The sequence below is a fragment of the Canis lupus genome, chromosome 34 (genome assembly GCF_048164855.1).
Source record: "Canis lupus baileyi chromosome 34, mCanLup2.hap1, whole genome shotgun sequence".
NCBI lineage: Eukaryota > Metazoa > Chordata > Mammalia > Carnivora > Canidae > Canis > Canis lupus.
The window spans coordinates 23,265,248-23,284,058 of NC_132871.1; the positions used below are offsets into that span (position 1 = coordinate 23,265,248).

At 40.4% G+C, this 18,811-nt stretch overlaps 1 protein-coding gene across 1 annotated transcript in view; it reads left to right on the forward strand.

Annotated features, from left to right (window-relative positions):
* The window catches only part of FAP (fibroblast activation protein alpha), a 73,737-nt gene extending 58,653 nt beyond the window's left edge, over positions 1-15,084 (forward strand). The window contains exons 22-27 of the mRNA XM_072811475.1: positions 3,283-3,337; positions 11,147-11,246; positions 12,316-12,380; positions 12,880-12,952; positions 13,215-13,288; positions 14,699-15,084. Of these exons, the coding sequence (XP_072667576.1) occupies positions 3,283-3,337; positions 11,147-11,246; positions 12,316-12,380; positions 12,880-12,952; positions 13,215-13,288; positions 14,699-14,800 (469 nt within the window). The 3' untranslated portion in view covers positions 14,801-15,084. The remainder of the gene's footprint in view (positions 1-3,282; positions 3,338-11,146; positions 11,247-12,315; positions 12,381-12,879; positions 12,953-13,214; positions 13,289-14,698) is intronic.
* Positions 15,085-18,811: the final 3,727 nt, after the last annotated feature.

The window sequence follows — 18,811 nt, forward strand, 5'->3', positions numbered from 1 at the left end:
TGACCCTAGGACCACATCAAAAGCCGGATGTAGATTATACCTCATTTGTAATTCAACTGGATCTTCTCCAAAATTGGTAGAGCTAAAAAGTGGTTTGTTTTGGCACTGATTAAAAAACAAACTTATCTTCATCATCATCATCACAATCTACTGATAACAACACAATACATCATCACTTATTTACCACCAAAATTGCAGCATTTGAATTCAAGAATACCTCAAGAAATAGACCTGATCGCGTTTCTTGGATGGAATGAAAATTTAAACCTGAAACCCCTGTAGAGGCCTTAAGGAAAATTGTTATTTCTGATGTTCAATATGTGGGACATGAAGCCACAAATTGTACCAATTTTCACAATAATATAAATGTCTTTGGCATTTAGAATTGAAGATAGACCAGAGGCAGTAATTGGCTACCTGTACCTTCTCTGAGCCATTTTTAGGATGGAATCTGAAGAAAGTCTTCCTGCTTTGGAGCAGGCATATGTTCCCTCATTTGCTCAGCCATTCAACAACAGATCAAATATTAATATACGCCATTGCCATCCACTCTGTATAAAATTTTGCAATTTATGATCTCTACTTTCAGTGCTCTTATAATCTGTAGAATGGATAAACTCTCAGCACTCTGAAGGGATAGCATTGCTGCTAGACGGAACGTTTAGTAAACAGCCTAGGGAACAAGAGGAGGTTCTGTGACCCAGGCAAAGCATATACACAACAGTGGAGATGCACTTGGAGCAGGCCTGGCTTTGCTTGAAGGCATCATTCTGCAAAAGTGAAAGGGAAGCCTTGGAACCCGATGCTTTGAGAAAACAAAAGCTGAAAAGGATAGATTTATAATGATAATCCTGGGAATAATTCAACCACATGTCTGCCAAGAAGCATTTTAGGAATCAGACACTGAATGTTTGACATGGGAATTGGGATTGCAATCCCTTTACAGTAGCCCTCAAGTTACCTTCCCACAAAAGAATGAAATTTGTCCCCTTCAGTCTCATATAAAAGGCAATCTGGCTAAATTTTTCAGATACCAAAAGAAAATCATGTGTACATATTTGGAAGGGACAGTAAATACTAGTCAGGGTTAATAAATAGATTTAAACAAAGCAAAACAGGATTTTTAAAAAATGAAGAAGAAGAAGCCATACAACCTCACAACTTTGACTACACAAAAGAGAATGCTTGTGAGGTCAAAGCATAAGTGAAACCAGGAAGTGCTTTCATCAGGCTTCTCTGCAAATGGTACATATGTAGGACCCATAAAACGTCGTTAGTTAGAGGGTCAGTTCTATTCATTTGGGGTATATTTCACATTTTTTATATTCCCACAATTTGAAATTTTTATACAGCTTGAAGGCTGGTGGTGAGAAAATATATCATGCTGTTATACATGGTATCGATAAGAACAATTCCAAAATAGAATAATAACTGATCCCTAGGATTCCAAATTGACCTTTGGCCTAGGGCCATTTTTGTGCGAGAAAAGTTGTAAAGTTCAGTCCAGCCTCCAAAATGCTTTCTCATTTGTTACTAACATTTTCTTTATTTCACCACATTATCAACAGTGTTTCTGATAACTCTTCTGCGAGCGCTTCAGAATTTGGAAATAAATTTTATAGAGCCTTGTTGGCTTCGAAGTGCTCAGATTATCTAGCTAACCTTTAACCTAGTCCCTCCACATTAAGTGTTAATGTTTCATTTCCATGTTAACGATTGCACTATCATTTCCTGTAAATGTCATCCTTTCAGAATAAACCAAGGAAGGGAGCTGTTAAGAATTTCCTGCTCCCAATGTATCACCTGCTATTTGCTTTTACCCCAGATGCAAGGCAATATGATTGCTAGCTTCTGGGAGATCATAAAATCGAAATTGATTTTATGGCTCAGAACTATCTTCGAGCACTAGAGGAAAGATTTTTTTTAACAAAGAAAGTGAACCTTCTCCTCTTTCATTTGGCTTTTGAAGTTTATGGAAGAATTGCTGAAATTCCACAGTTTGCTGCACATTTTCTCTGTTTTACCATGAACACCATGCACACAGGTAGCAACTTTCCGTTTGCTGCTGCTGCATTTCTTCCCCGTAGACTCCTCAGTGTCCCTCAGAGTTGGTGTGGGGTAAGCTGTGACTGACGGGGCTTCTTCCCATCTGTTTGTCCCGGGCATTTGCCCAACTCCTCTGTGCATTGGAAACGTGCATGTTGAATCAATGCAACGAGCAAAATGGTTGCTGTGAAATCCCTATAAGAAACTCCATTATTCAACTAATGAAACCATTCCATCTTACTTCTGGAGAAGAATGAGAAAGGGTGTTAACATAACCAAATGGAACAAAAAAAATAGTATTTTTCTGGCTCCCTGTGTGTCACTTTGTTCTCCTCCCCTCCTTCCTGTCACTGTTGCATCCAGGTCTCTGCAATGTCTCACCCTGTGTGCTTTTTTCTTCCACTGCTTCTCTTTTTCTAAGAGTTTTCTGAGTTTTTATCAAACCATCCCCCAAATAAGTCACAACTGCTCCGTTAGAACGCTAAACCTCAAGGAGGCCTGGGATAAATTAGCCTAAAACATTCCTATTTTGTACCCACATTGCAAAGTTACATTTCTGGGGGTTTCCCATGACTTTTGTGAAGGTTGCCCTTTGGCATGGTCACTTGCTCCTAAAAGGATATTTATTTTCAATATAGTTTTCAAATGAAGGCTCTTCTGTGATGGAACTCAAGTGAATCATGTCCATATCCTAAAAGATACGTATAATTATCTGTATTGTGATAAATTGAAGGTACCTGAGTATGAAATGGGAGAGGGATGGTTATTTTTCCACGGATGAAAGTGACCAAAAGTGACATGGTGATTATCACTAACATCTAAGCATTTAAGATAGATACAATTTAAAGCAGCAGCAACAAAAATCTTTTTTCCAAAATCTGGGGATTTAGGAATTTGGTCCTAGTCGTGGTGCTATTACTTCTTGTGTTGCTGTCAGCCTGGGTCTTGAACTCTGAGTCTCAAGTAACTCACTCACACAATTAGGATACGAGACCTGTAGCCCTGCAAATACTACCCAATAGATGTACAGTAGAGTCTGAAGGATCCGTTTTATCCTTTGCAGAAAGCATGATAATATTCTTTTAGTTATTTGTAAGTGCAGTGTTATTATGCATGTGTTTAAACAAAGAAAATGGAGCGTTTCTATTAAATCTTTGGATTAAATATGCTTGTGTAATGAAGTAAATGTCATGTGTACACACTTAAAATTCTAAAAATTTGTTTCTTTTACTTTAGAAAATTCATAGAAATGGGTTTCATTGATGAAAAAAGAATAGCCATATGGGGCTGGGTGAGTTGTTTTATATGTTTTATGCCTGTTATTCAGCTCAGCAATCATAATTTTCTAAAGTGTGCGCTTATAAGGTTTCTCATGAAATGTTAATGTTGCAACATCATTTAATCTGTCAATGGAAACAGTCAATTTGGATGATCTAGGCTTCAAAGTGGTGGCTTTAAGTGTTCCTTTTTCTCAATCATTTAGTTTCTTCCATATAGCAAATTAACTCATAATTGACATATTTTTACTTAATTTTTTGTATTAGACTATAGAATACTGAACTGAACTATATTTCAGAGGTTCAATTTCCTTTGTTATTTTAGATTTCATATATATCTTTTTATATTTCGTCATTTCATTTTTATGAAAAGCTAAGCGAATCTTTGAAATCACAGGAACTTTTAATATATAAATTCCCTAGTACCTAGCCTATCCCAATCATCTCTTGGCTGTTTTGATTCTTTTTTTTGGGGGGGGGAGATAATCAAGTTCTCTTACCAGATCTAATATTAATTTGTGTCAGTGGGAGAGAAGTATAATTTAGTTTTCAAGTCATAGGTCATGAAGATAATTGCCCATGTTTGAGGAGCTGTGAAGGTTCTCAACGTACACATGAAAAGGAAGTGGCAAAACTTCCCAAATCCTGGGCAATGAAGTCACTGGAAAGTTTAGAGAAATATTGGAAAGAGTTTAGATTTGCCCATTATAAATTATGATAATTACCCTTCAAAGAAGATTTCCTGTTTCACTTTTTGGTCTGAATTTGTACATTTGCAAGTCAATTTGCAGCCGTTTGGGCTTGGGTTGTTTTTCTTGGCTGTTTTCTCTGAGAGCGGCCTGCTTTCAGATGGAGGGAATGAAACCCAATATTGAAGGGAATCTGCAGGCTCCGGCTCAGCTCTCAGCTCAGTGACCAGATGAAGAGCTGTTATGAATTTGTGGAAAGTTGTTACTTCAAGCCATTTGGTCCTTCTTAAAACTATCAAATGTTAAATATCTAAACAGAACAGAATTCAAATGGGTGGAAATCAATGAAATATTTTTGTAGTGAAATATTTCAGATAAGATCTCTCCCACCATCCATTTTTATGAAATTTCCTAAAGTAAATTTTTGAAAGATTCAAATTTCATGCCGAACACTTACATATCATCGTTAACATTTCTCTTATAGTTTTAATTTTCTTTTACTGCAGCCTTTGAAATAACCAGGAAGTGGAACTTTTGATTTCATTTCTAGAACATCCTGGTATTAGTTTGGTAGAGAACCACCTATGTGGGATGATTTAAAGAACCCACTCCGCACCCCCAAAATACATGCATATCAGCCTGAGATTCTTCAATAAGAGATTGTCAAGAGGTCTGTGCAAATGCTACTAGAAGAGGTGGTCTAATAAGCCCCTTTATTGCTTACTTTCCAACATGGCAATAATTGTGAGGTAAACCCCGAGAGCATGTGCAAAAGAAGGAAAATGTGAACTGCCAGTGGATACAACATTTGAGCAGCCCCTTAATCAGCAGGACCCAGAAGATCCTGAAGGAAAAAGACCTTAATACTACACTGTTTTTTTCCCATAAAATCTTTACGATTTATATAATCCACCCATCTGATCACTAACTAATGCATTTTTTCCTCGATGTAGTAAATTTTTATTGGATCTCAACTGGATCTTTTTTTTTTAAGATTTTATTTATTTATTCATGAGAGACAGAGAGAGAGAAGGCACAGGCAGAGAGAGAAGCAGGCTCCATGCAGGGAGCCTGATGTGGGACTCGATCTCAGGACTCCAGGATCACACCCTGGGCTGAAGACAGGTGCCCAACCGTGAGCCACCCAGGCATCCCTCAACTAGGTCTTATTTTAGGTTCTTTAGAAGATGAAAAGATGAGTAAGTTATAGCCCTGGCCCTCTATTAGATAAAACAGAGCAAAAAAGGAACTGCTCAGCAATGTTCCAAGTGTTAAGACAGATACAACTTGAGGCGAGAACACCAGGGACAGGAGTGGTTCATTCTGGCTGTGAGAGCAAAGGGAAGATTCAGAAATGAGGCAGTGAAGAAGATAGGTCAGTAACGGTGCATTCCAGAAAATGAAGACAAACTTGCCCAGTCTTGAGGTAAAAATGAGTAGGACATGGTTGGTCTGGATGCCAGAAACTTCAGAAGTGTAAAGCATGTAGTGAGGAAGGTGAAGGAAATGAGTTTGGATAGGTAGGTAGATAGCCAATACCAGGAGCCTTTTAGACTGCATAAAGGAGGATGGGCCCTATCTATGGCTCTGCGACACACTCCTCTTATTTTCCTACGTCTCCATGATCATTACACTCCATTCATTCTTCAGATGCCCGTGTTTTCCGGGGTCTGGCTATGGCCCTCATTGTTTTTCACTTCCCTGGGGAAACCCATGTCATTTCAAAGATGGCGATGACTGCCGCTAGCCCCACCTCTCTTCTGAGCTCCATGTTTCAAATGCTCACTGACCATCTGTCCCAAATGTCTTACTGGAGCCTCAAGCCTAACCCACACAAGCTAAACTTGCTATAGTCTACTTAAAACAAGTCCTTGTCTTTATTTAAGGACCTCATCACACACCTAGTCACCCCAATTAGTAAATTCAGAGCGCTTTCAATTTCTCTTGATCCCCAACTCCCACATCCCATTGGTAAGTAAGTTCTGTCAATGCTATCTTCAAACATCTAAATCTGTTCTCCTCGTCCCCAGAGCCAGCACTTTAGTTCAGTTCTCTTCATATGTGACTTAGATCAGACCTTCTCATACTGTGGCTTTCATATGCATCACCTGGAGAACTCCTTGAAACAGTTCCCAGGGCCCTACCAGCAGAGATTCTGATTCAGTATTGAGGGTGAGGCCTGAGGATTTGCATTTCTAATAAGATCCCAGGTAATGCTGATTCTTTTGGTCCATGGACCATTGTGCGGTACCAGTTTAACTATCCCAATTGCATCTTAACTAGCCTTCCTGCTTTGATCTCACAAACTGCAATGTTGCTACTGAAGTTCTTTTTCCAAAACATAACTTATATGCTTCTATACTTTCTAAGGCCACACACTGACCTTGACCTGGTGCCCAAACTTATTTCCATGCATGGAAATCTCTTGACAATCTGGCTGTAACCTGCTCTTCCATGTTCATCTCTTTCCACTTTTCCTCACGCCTTTATGAATAATTTGACTATGTCTGCACTTCCTTACTTCCATGCTTTTGTGAATCCTCTTCCCTACACCTGCAATGCGCCCATCTTCTTCTATTCTGCTCCTCTTCCTCCAAAATGGAAAACTTCTATTTATTCTTTAAAACCTGACTCAGATATGACTTTCTTTGTGCTCCAACAGTTCTTTATACTGCTGTTTTAGGAATTATGATGTTTTATCTTGTCGGTCTATTGGTTTCTCCCGTGAGAATGTAGGCTCATCGAGGGAATGGACTTGTCTTTTTTTAAAAGTTGTTTTCTCAAATGTTTAGCATACTACTTGGCCATCCCACATACCAATGATGTCATTTAAACTGAATTTAATCCTGTAAGTCAATGTTCTCCCAAATGTATCTTATTAGTACCAAGGACTTTCTCATGAAAAGATCCTCTGGTCTAATTATTGGATAAATCGTGAACTCTACATAATAGTGTGTATCAACTCTGTGAAGGAACAGTAAAGAATCCTGTTATATTTTGATTACTATAGCATTACTAAAAGGTATTTGATTCCTTAGATACTTCTTTGAAATGTTTTCTTGAAATCAATAGAGAATAGAATTGGTGTCTTAGAAAGATACCCTTGGCTGAAGAGTGAAGGATGGTCTGAGGTAGGGGAGGGAGTGGGCCAAGGAGCTGGGTGAGAGGTAAGATTGGCAACAAATACCAAGGTCCTGAATTTAGACAGTGAAGTAGGAGGTGGAAAGAGGTCACAGCTCTAAGCACTGTTTCCTAGTATAATAAACAGGGACCTGTGGGAAACTGGAGATGCGAAAGAAGATGTTGAGAATGACCATGAGTCTTAGTTAGCAATTATTGTGTTTCATGTCAAGAAGGATATGTCATATCTGTCTCCATGAAGTGTTAGGCACTTGAGCGGTCTGAGAACTATACTGTAGCTCACCACATAAAATTTTGGTAGTCAATTGGTGAATAAGCTGCAAATCCTACATTTCCCTCCATTATCCTAATTAAGAAGGGGAGAGGAGGCATTTTTATCTTACCCTTTTTATTGTTCTGGCTCATACAAACCAAAATCCAATAGCTCTGTTTTTAGCTGTTTATTAGCTATCCCCCAGGCACCCAGCACTATGCCAGGGAAGTGTCTGCCATAACCGGTTCATAACCAGGCAGTTTTGCCCCTCAGGGGACATTTGGCCATGTCTGGAGTCATTTTTTTGGTTGTCACAACTGGGGGAGTGCTACGTGGCAGCTAGTGAGTAGAGGCCAGAGATGCTGTTAAATACCCCACAATGCACAGGACAGGTCCCCAGAAGAAAGAATTATCCAGCCCAAGATGTCAACAGTGCTGAGGTTGCAAAACCCTGGTTGATGTGAAGAAAAAATGGTAGTAATTATTCTGACAATTGAAGAGCAGCAGGGGTTTTGCCTAAATTATTAGAATAACAACCTCATTTATGGGCCTTGCTTTGTTAATATAGGCCTAGCCAGGTGGTGTTGAATAAGCATTAGTTCATGATTTAATCTTAGTTCCTTTCTCTTCCAGTGACTAATTATAAGCAATTTGAATTGCTATGTGTGATCAACGATGTAAAAGTAGGACAAATGCACCTCTAATGAGACTACATTAGACTCCAAAACTTCAAGTTCCCCGACGAGGTTTGCCCCAGTGCAAGGACAGAGAGGAAAGTCCTGGGTTGTAGAGGCAGGTGTCCTGGCCTTGAGTCTCAGCTCTGCTGCTCCCTGCCTCCCAGAGCCCTCTACGTTCCCTCCGAGCCACGGCTTCCTCATCAGGAAAGGCAGCAGTGATTTCCTCACCAGGTCACTTGTGAGGCTTAGCCAAGTCCCTAGGGAAGTTATATATCCGACAAGCATCCCTTTTATTCCCCCCTCTGTGTTCCAGGCCATATTGTCAGTGCTGGGGATACATTCATTAACAAGACAGATGAAAATGTCTACCTTTATGGAGTCGGGAACAGTTGGGAAGAAAGACAATAAGTGTGATAAATGAGGATAATGAACAGGACGTTAAATGATGACAAGTTCTCTAGCGAAAAACAAAAGCAGGAAAGGAGCATGATGCAGGGTTGGTATATTGAAGATGAGAAGGACAGGTGCAGTTCGACTCTTTTTGAGTTAAGACTTGAAATGGGAAAAAAAAAAAAAAAAGACTTGAAATGGGGAGGAAGTGAGCCATGCCCATATCCGGGGGAAGAGTGTTCTAGGCAGAGGACAGCAGCATCTGTGAAATTCCCGGGGCCGGATCAGGCCTGGAGAGTCCAGAGAACACGGGGAGAGCCGACAAGCAGGGGAACATCTGAGGTGGGAGAAGGGAAGCAGAGTGTGTGGGTTCTCAAAGAGGGCTGCAAGCGCCTTGGCCACACAAACGTTAGCTATTTATTACTATTGCCTGTAGGTAAAATGTTCCAATGCGCATTACGGCTCACATAAGAGTGTTCTATAAACCCCTCAAAATTCTGTGCCCTTCTAAGAATGTTTTTAAAGATATCCTTCGTTTAAACAAAATGGCAAGGCATCTAAGTGCAAAGGACAAAATTCTAGAATTCTCATGGCCAATCTGCTCCGTGGGTTCCTTTCTTGCGACAGCCACCCACTCTGCCTTGGAGCCCCACCCATGGGAGAGCAGAAAAAAGTCAACTCGGGTTTATTTTATTTCCTCTTCATTTCTACAATAGGAATAGCTTTTCTAAGCTGCCTGAGAATTTAAAGAACACCTACTTTTGTTGTGCTGCTGCTACACTAGTTTTGCTCTTACAAATTCCTAGAGACAATTTGTATTCATCCTGGAAACATGGAGATTTTATTTAGATACAGCACTACTATCTAATCACTGAGCAGATATGGGCTAATAATCTGTGAGATTTCAAGCAGGGATGTTCAAAACCCTTTTTATTAGATGTAAATGATCTTTATTTCAAATCTCACTTCATGCTATTTCAGCGGGACCCACCATTGTTACTTGTAGTGAACACACTTTTCCAATAAAACCACAAACAATAATATTTCTAACTCAGGCTTATTTTACTCGCATTTGAACCTAAAATTAAGAAAGAGAGAACTTCCATTTCAGTCATAGTCGTTGCTACCCTACGAATCAAAATCAATCATTTTTATAAGCGAAAATTGTCACGTACCAAAATGATTTTTAAACCCACTGTTCCTTCTGTTTTTAAAATTTATTTCCCCCTATGAGAACATGCTTTAGTTCACCTCTAAGTGTAATAAAAGGAGGCCATGAAATAATTGGAGCATTTATTTATCCTCTATGCTGCATTTTGTAGCCAAGGGTCCTCAATAAAAGTCCCCAGAACTGAAAACATACAAGTGTTAACTAGCTAAAGAATTATTCCCTTAACTCATAAATTCAGCAAGACTGTTTAGCTTATTGCCCCATTCCATGTATTTCATGGGTTAAGAATGACTGCTGCCACTGATCTGCCCTCAGTACCATGTCTGTCCGTCTGTCTGCCTGTCTGTCCCTCACTCTGTAAAACTTTCCCTCTCACCCTTTCACTCTCTCTAAAGACTGACTTTCCCACAGCAAAGGGTGATGAGATCTCTGCTGACCTAAGGGAAAATGGCTCCCAGAGGCTTGTGGTAAAAAGATCCTAAATATAAGGCACATTCTTAGTTGGAAAGTCCCACTGTCCTCTTATGACTTGTGGGGATGTTCCCGTGTCGGGGCAAGAATATGCACTGAGAATCACTTCCTGATCTAACACACACATTTTGGGGTTCGGAACCCAGAGCACTGTTTAATCCACATCCCCAGAAGAAGCATCTCTCTCAAGCATGTTTCTACAGCCCAAATCAGACTTCCAGGGGGAGATGCCACCTTATGTGCTCATTTCTTCACTTTCAGGAAAAGGTTCAAATTTCCAAGTGACATGGGCAGACATCTCCTGTTATCCGGGTCACATTTCTGAATCATCTACCTCATTCCTTGGGGAAGAAAGTTGATGAGAGCTGACCCTACTCCCGACTCATTTTGCATTTCTTTGTTTTTCCATTTAATTTCTCGAGGACTATGTAAGACTTTTAAAGACACCAATGGCTTTTCCTCCTTTGAGCTGCTATGCCAGAAATCCTCAGAACAGAATAGGCAACACTACATTATACACAAACTCTGGCCATGTCTTCAACTATCCAAAAGGTTCTTATGTCCTTCCCTTGTTGTTCTATTATGAAAACAAATAAGTAAATACACAGATGTGAGTATCGCCTCACGGGTCATCTGCAGGCTGTGGGAAGTATCTGGCTTTTACATTTGGGGAATAATCTCCTTTCTCTGTGCATTTCTTTCAACTAAAACCCTGATTTTTGCTCTGGCAAGGTCCTCATTGGAAAAATATAGAGGAAAAAAACTGGGGGCAGAAAAATTGCAAAGATAAATATCTCTTAAACTGCCCCTACCATGCTCTGATTAGCACACCAAGTATTTTTAGTTTACTAGGGATGAAATTATGCTGTGTCAGATGGAGCTGCTGCCACGGGTGCACGGTAGACATTTAATCTACCCCATGCATATCCCCGGCTGCCATCAGTACTTATTGTGAGCAGAGTTGCTGTAAAACGATGTTGGAGAGTTTGTGAAAGCAAATCTGGGACTCACTTGTAATGATGTCTCCACAGTCCTATGGAGGCTATGTTTCATCACTGGCCCTTGCTTCAGGAACTGGTCTTTTCAAATGTGGGATAGCAGTGGCTCCTGTCTCCAGCTGGGAATATTACGGTATGGAAACATTTCATAAATGTTGCTGTGAAAACATTTAACACGTAATTACTCTATATTTGAGGTTGCTAGGAAAACAAATTATGCAGTAAAATTCACCCCAGCTTCACTGGGGGAAAATATAATCTATAAATGAGGTTGTTTATATGATTCATTGTGATCATGTTGCAACAATCAAGGAAATCTCAAGAACGAGGAAGAAAGGACTCTTCCAAAACCCAGTGTATGTTATCCTCTCCCCGAAACCTTGTGTCTCCTGCTAAACCAAACCTTGAAAACCAGAGCCAACTCTGTGTTTTTGCCGGCACACGGGTGCAGCATGACTGGTCCTTAAGGACATCTTATGCGAAGTTGGGTGGAGCCAAGCTGTTCACCTCCATGCCACAGCCTGTCATTTCATTGCTCCAGAAATCAGAGTGATAAAAAAAAAAAATTGGTTAAGAAGTCCACCCCCATGTGTGCCTGTTTTTATGATTAACATCAATGCAGGATGATTATTTGGAATTGACTCTAGTAATGGGACAAAAATTAGCTTTCATCAAACCCTTGTCCCTGTGTTGGAGTAAAAATGAGACAACTATAACTTGCAGGGAATCTTTATTCAGAAAAAGAAAGTGTGTGTGTGTGTGTGTGTGTGTGTGTGTGTGTGTGTGTGTGTTTGTTGGGAGAGGAGGATTCGAGGCACCTAGACCCATCCTAGATTAATGAGGACACCAGTAAAAGTCCTAGAGGTGGCTACGTTTGTGATTTCTTTTAAAATCCAAGGAGGCCATTCCATTAGGTCCTCTCTAGCTCAACATTCCCTGCACTGAAGGGTGGAAGAGAAAAAGCTTCAGATCAGTCCTTCCTAATGGCAGCTGCTCCTGTTTCCTCCTTGGCTTCTCAAGCCCGGTTGAGGCAAATCACAGAGCAAATGACGTGGGTGGAGCATTACAGTAAAGGAAAGCAAGAACCTTCCTCAGCAGCAACGTGGGGGAAAGTGAGGAGCAGTTCTCTAACCTTGAGGTCTTATTGGTTAGTGACATGACCTGTATCACGTGTAAACAACATATTCTTATATATTTTATAGCATCTATCTACACAGAACGATTCATGGGCCTCCCAACAAAGAACGATAATCTCGAGCACTACAAAGTAAGCGCTTTCTCTTTAATCTAGGTCATTGAGTTCTTGCAAATGTGCTAAATACTTTTGAGGCAGTCTTCAGAGTTTACACTTTTGCCGGGTCCCCAAGCAAATACGCTGATCTTTTGTTAGCTGCAAAACACCTCACTCGGAAGGAATTTACTCTCCTTGGATTCTCTTCTTTCTTTCCCCATCCTCCCTTCCCTCACCTCCTTTTCCCCATCCTCCTGCCCACCCCCAACCCCTACACAGCTTGAGCGGGCATCATTTATGCCTAAGGTCTCACTCATATGTAACATATGACACATAAACTTCCCGTTTTTCAAACTAAGAATCAGATGGAAGTAATGCAAATGATGATGAAAATGTGTTGCTCTGACTCTTAAATATTTATCAACCAAAGCAATACATAATTTCAGTATTGGTGCTAAGTCCATCGCACAATGATTTAGCTAGTTTTCTATTAGAACTTGCAGCAACTAAAATGTTAATTTTTCCTCTTTTCCAGAATTCAACTGTGATGGCAAGAGCAGAATATTTCAGAAATGTAGACTATCTTCTCATCCACGGAACAGCAGATGGTGAGGTTTAAGCAAGACTCTTACACATAAAAATACTGAGCCAACATCACTTTGTTTAAGAAACATTAAGCATCCTCCTATGCCTGTGCTCGGGGTCAGTACCTAAGAGTCAGAGACATTTCCACAAATGAGTGCGATTACTCACTGCTGACAATGTCAACCGCACGACTAGATAATTGTCGGTGTTCATTTGCAGGCAGTACATTGTCACTCGATGCTTTCTGGTATTTAGCAGCACTTTAACTCTCTCTCTTTGTTGCAGATAATGTGCACTTTCAAAACTCAGCACAGATTGCTAAAGCTCTGGTTAATGCACAAGTGGATTTCCAGGCAATGGTACATAATTTCGTTTTACTCCTGTTCACGGCCTTAGACCCGTAAGCTCAAAGGAGGAAGAATCTGATTTTTTCATTATCATTATCAATATCATTGTTATTTTTACTGAAGCCTGGCAAACGGGCTGTGAGGTAGCATAGGCGAAGGATTAGCGAGTGGGTCTTGGATCTTCCGCGAACTCCCTGAAGGACACTAGGCAAGCCGTATATGAAATGGAGACATCTGTGAGATTCGCTGATCTTCTAGCTCGAACATCCAATAGTTCTGTGATCCTGCTTGCATAAGTGTGGCTGCATGCTCGGCGTCCCCACAAAAAAAGCTGGGAGTCCCGAAGCAGCCAAAAGGTCTGTTTGTTCAGTAAGAAGCAGTTGGGGGATGTTGTCAGCGGCCTCAGAGGCTCCTGAAGTCGGGGGGCTCTGCTCAGAGTTAGAGAACCCTGTCATCCGTGTGTCCCCAGGGCCCGACATGAGCCTGGTCCCGCACGGAGGCTCGACTTGTCCCCGAGCGAATGAATGAATGGGGTAGCTGGAGGACCCAGGCCGCACAAGGACTAGGAAGGGACACCAGAGAGGACAGTAAGGGGAGAACCATGGCAGGAGAGACAACCCCTCCTCGGGAGCATGAGTTCTCCCTCACTTGCTTTTCCTGAACAAGAACCTCAGAAAGGAAACCCTCTTTTTTAGAAATTGGGCATTTGAAAACAATTTACAAAAGGGGATGTGAGATTCTTCTGATTTTTTTAATTGTGATCCTCCCCCCCCCCACCCGTGTAAATTCACCTTGTAAGTATAGAGCATTCCATCAGGACCACTGTCCCTCTTTATTCAGTGAAAACAATAATCTCACCAGCATCTCTCCAACAATGAAGTTTAAATTTATAATGTCATCTCCCTGGGTGTTTTTAATGATACTATGTTTAACTCCTATGAAAGGTGTTTACGTTCTATGTGTTGTGGATTTTCGGCAGCAGAGAGGAATTGGATTCAGAGGCTAAAAGCCTCGCAGAATTTTTGAGCTAGAGGAAGCCTCAGAGAAAACCAAATCCAACCTCCTCATTTTTCAAATGAGGAAACCGAGCTCCAGAGAAGCAAAGTAATAGACCCAACACACCAGCTCTGGAACACTTGCTTGTGTCCCGATCCCCCAGAAGGCTGGCCATTGTAAGAGCCCAGCCACCAAGATCTAAGATAGAAGCTTAAAGATTGCAAAAGAATAGCCAAGGTTAATAAAAGGCCTCTCTTGTCTTCCTGTTCTAAATGGTCATGTGTAAACTCTCTTATTAAGTGTTCCTAAGTAGCATTTCAATTACAATATCAGAAAAATTATCAGGACCTGCAAGCATTAAAAAGTCAAAGCTGGATGCATCGCGTGGCCTCAGGGGTGACACAGGCTTCTCTCTTTGTGTTTCAGTGGTACTCTGACCAGAACCATGGCATACCCGGCCTGTCCTCGAAGCACTTATATACCCGCATGACCCACTTCCTAAAGCAGTGTTTTTCTTTGTCCGACTGAAGATGACGCAGATGCAAGCCTGTATCACAGTCTGAACACTTCGTATAAATGCCTCAGACCATTTGCTTGTTTTACTCTTTATGCTGTTCAATCTTGGTACAAACAAACAAATGAATGATGTTCTAAAGGCTGGCAGTAAGACTCAGAAGTTCAACCCAAATATTGTTTACATTTTCTGGCACTCTCTAAAAGAAAAGGGAACCATGCCTTTTGCTTTGGACACAGACAGTGTTGTATCACCTGTTCGTTTGAGGAAAATAATAAAGTGAGAAATTAAAGTGCTATTATTTTGTCTCTGTGCATTCATTTCAGCTTATGGTTTTATCAGAAAGAAAGAAAAAAGAGAAAAGAAATAAAGAGAGAAAGACAGAAAAGAAAGAAAGAATGAAAGAATGAATGAAAGAAAGAAAGAAAGAAAAAAGAAAGAAAGAAAGAAAGAAAGAAAGAAAGAAAGAAAGAAAGAAAGAAAACGCTTGTGCTAAGCAAGCACCTGAGTGATATTAGGTGGTTTTGGAGAAGAATCTAAAAGAGTTTGGATTTTTATCATTAGAATTCCAAGGGCTGGAATGAATAACTCAGAGTACGCAAAACATTGTTCAGAAATCAAGTTTGAGATGCATTTTGTAGAGGCATCCTGATGTTTGCACTCTATGCCGTCCCTCCAAGAAATGTTTATTACATTTCTCCCAGGTTTCTTCAAACTAACCAAAAGCAATTGATAAGGACAAAGTGAGAATTTTTTAATTCAGGCTCCTTTTCATTAACGCTTCGAATTTGGAAGCATTCCTGTTTTGTATCTCTTTCAAGAATTAGTACTGGTAACTGCCTTCGGATTGCTAACCCATCACCAAACCAAGCAAGCAAAACAATTCAATAAAAAGGACATCTGCAGCTAGGAAGAAAAAATGTTGTATCTATGAGATTCTTCAGGGGTTTGAGTTTGACATTATCGAGCTCATTCTGAAAAAGAAAAAAAAAAAAAAAGCCATAATGCCTGCGATCCCGAAGGTGAAGCTTTGCCAGTACGGGTCCCCATCAATTAGAAACTTACAGGCAGCTTCCATCTCTGTGACGGCCACAGAATTAAAAGATCCAGGTCACCAGAAGAGATTTCTTAAATGAATGTTGGAAGTGTCAATGGAGCCACTCCCGAGGGGACTTTTCATTGATGTGTTTCCTGGCACTAGATTGCTCTGGATGATTTCTCCCGTCCCTAGCTTGATTCTAGCTGGAGGCAGAAGACCCTCGTGCCTTCTCTCAGGCTCTCTAGCCAAAGAACCAACCCTGGCTTGCAGCATTACTGCAGGAAGGGTCCTCGAAGGTCACAGACCACACACACCTCTGGAATTGTCAGACATTTCTCTGTCCAACTCTGTCTCTACTCCTGCTTTCTGAAATCAGGCCTCCCACTCAGGCCACGTAATCCCACCTCACCCATCAGGAAGGGGTGCCCTGTCCAGGAGCTTGGGTAGCACCCACACCGATTCAGGGCTGGCCATAGTCCTTCCTCCCCATAGCTTTGCAACTACTGATGCCCTGAGGGACACAGAGACAAGCTTTTACCTTCCTGTTTTGTTCTGCCTGGTGCAGCCTCCCAAGCAAGCCCAGAAGATGTCCTCCTAATATTCTCCTCATCCACTCTCTCCAGCAACAGCTCTTTCCTAATACTCTACCAAGGGGGACAACAGGGCAAGTGCAAAAAATAAGAAAATCTTGTCCCTTCAACGTCTTTTCTTCTGCCTTTGCGGATTTCTGCCCAGCTGTTGTATCCTATCAACATGCAATAAGGGGTCTCCAGCCTCACGCCTTCGTTCCCACGGCCGCAGGGGCAACTTCTAAAACACGAATTGAAATGTGCCATTATTCCAAGGGGAAGCCTCCAGTCTTCTCCACAGTCTACACGTACTGTTGTGGACATCAGATGGAGAACATTGCCATCATCACAGACAGTGCTATTGGATGGTGCTATCCTAGGAATCTTCACAGACCATATCTTAGAACGTAGCATATGGTAGAAACTCAGCGATTGATAGATGAGTGGATGCATCTGTGTTTGTAGAAGATTCATTTTTTCTACATTACATTTGCTAGAGCCTTCCCTGACCTCCTCAGGTAGAGTCATGCAGGTGCTCCTCAGACATTCAGCATGTGTTTATGTATTGATTCATTCATTCAACGAGAATTCATGGAGTCTGTCTGTATACCCGACACGGTCCAAGACTTTAAGGATCCAGTGAAGAGCAAGGCAGCAACTTGAGAGGCAGGTTTTTTGTTTTTTTGGTTCTTTTTAATGTTCGCATTTTGTACAGCTTTACTAGATTCTTCTTTTGGCGTGGAGGATAAAAGATACACAAATTACAAAGGGCAAAGACTTAATAGAAAAATACCAGCCCAAAAGGGATGATTAAAAACATCTGACTTTTTCTATTTGTAGGAAGCAAATTGCAATAATAACTATCCCTTAACTACATTTTATTCTTGCATGTGAGATTTGAGGAGGAGGGTGTCCTGACACCCAAATTAATGCTGAAAGTATAATCGTGCTTCATGTATCACAGACTTGGATTTTTCATTCATCCATTTGACAAATGTAATTGCAAGCCACTGTTTTAGGTACCTCCACCTCCCCAAAATGCATGTATATTTAACAAGATGCATGTCTATAGACAAAACTTAGAGTTTTGTATAGGCGAAAAATGAATGTAACTACAATGCAAGTTCAAATGACACCAGAGCCCTAGGGGTGGGACTCTAATACGTGTAAGAGGGAAACCATAAAAAATTGTATCATCTCAGAATAATCTCAAGTGTTAGTCCTGCAGTGCTAACCATAGAGCTGTTTCAAATGGTTTCAAAATCCTAAATGACAATCTCATATATCCTAGAGTGAATGAGAAGGAAGTGGTAAGAAAATGGGTATTTTGTTAAATTTAACATAAATGAAGGAACTTGTATTGAGGTTTAAAAAAAAAATTGAGTCTGTCCCAAAGCAGAAAATATATGAGTTACTTCCTTCGAGAAATATATTTTGAATACCTATGCTGTGCATGGCAGTACTCTGGGTACTGCAGGGGTTACAGAGATGAATATATGTACAATTTCTCCATTTCTAGACTGTTTCAGTAAAGGCGACTTAACGAATCTGATTTTCCCAACATTTGAGCACTTTTCAGAAACTGACAGATCTTTATGCAAATGTTGTTGCCAAGCTGTTTGTAATGGTGAAATTATACTTTGACAGTAACTCTTTAAAATATATTAAACCCAGCTAAGGTTTTTTTGGAAATGTTGCCAATTAAGTGACTTTAATGAGCTTCTTGATGGTAATGTAATTAAAATTCAGATGTTCTAATTGTAAAAAAAAAAAATTACAGTTCTGGGAAAGTTAACAGTAAAATAAGCAAATGTAAAATGAATTACGACTAATTTAAATAGTGATTATGTGGTCTTCTGAGAAGATTTTACCAAAACAATGCTTTCAATTATGCTGTTTGTAAAGAAGAAAGAAGACACCTAACAGATATTTTAAATTTATCCAATAAAGCAGATATTTTGAGTTTATCCAATAAAACAGATTTAAAAATTCTGAACATGGTGAATCATTCTCAGCTTCTGAAAGAACTGCTAAAACACTCCCTTGGCATTATGGACAGGTACCTTGGCAGTTTGAAGTGGAATGATTTCTAATTCAAGGAGAAATAAGTGCTTGGACCTTACCAAGCTATTCATGGGGAAAACGATCTGGCTCCTAGCAAAATCTCTAATGACCACCTGCTCAGATTATTGGCATGTAATACTAACATGCCGGTTACAAAACTCTTCTTTTTGACACACAGGTAGTATCTTTGGCAGGCTAGAGCAATACAATCTCACTCTATTGGTCTCTAATTAATACTCTATTACTTATTCTACTTATTTAAAAAAATTGCTTTGACAGTATGTATTTTGACAAATATTAGTTGGCACAGCATCACATCCCTCACATTGTGGTTATATAGAATCTATATCCTG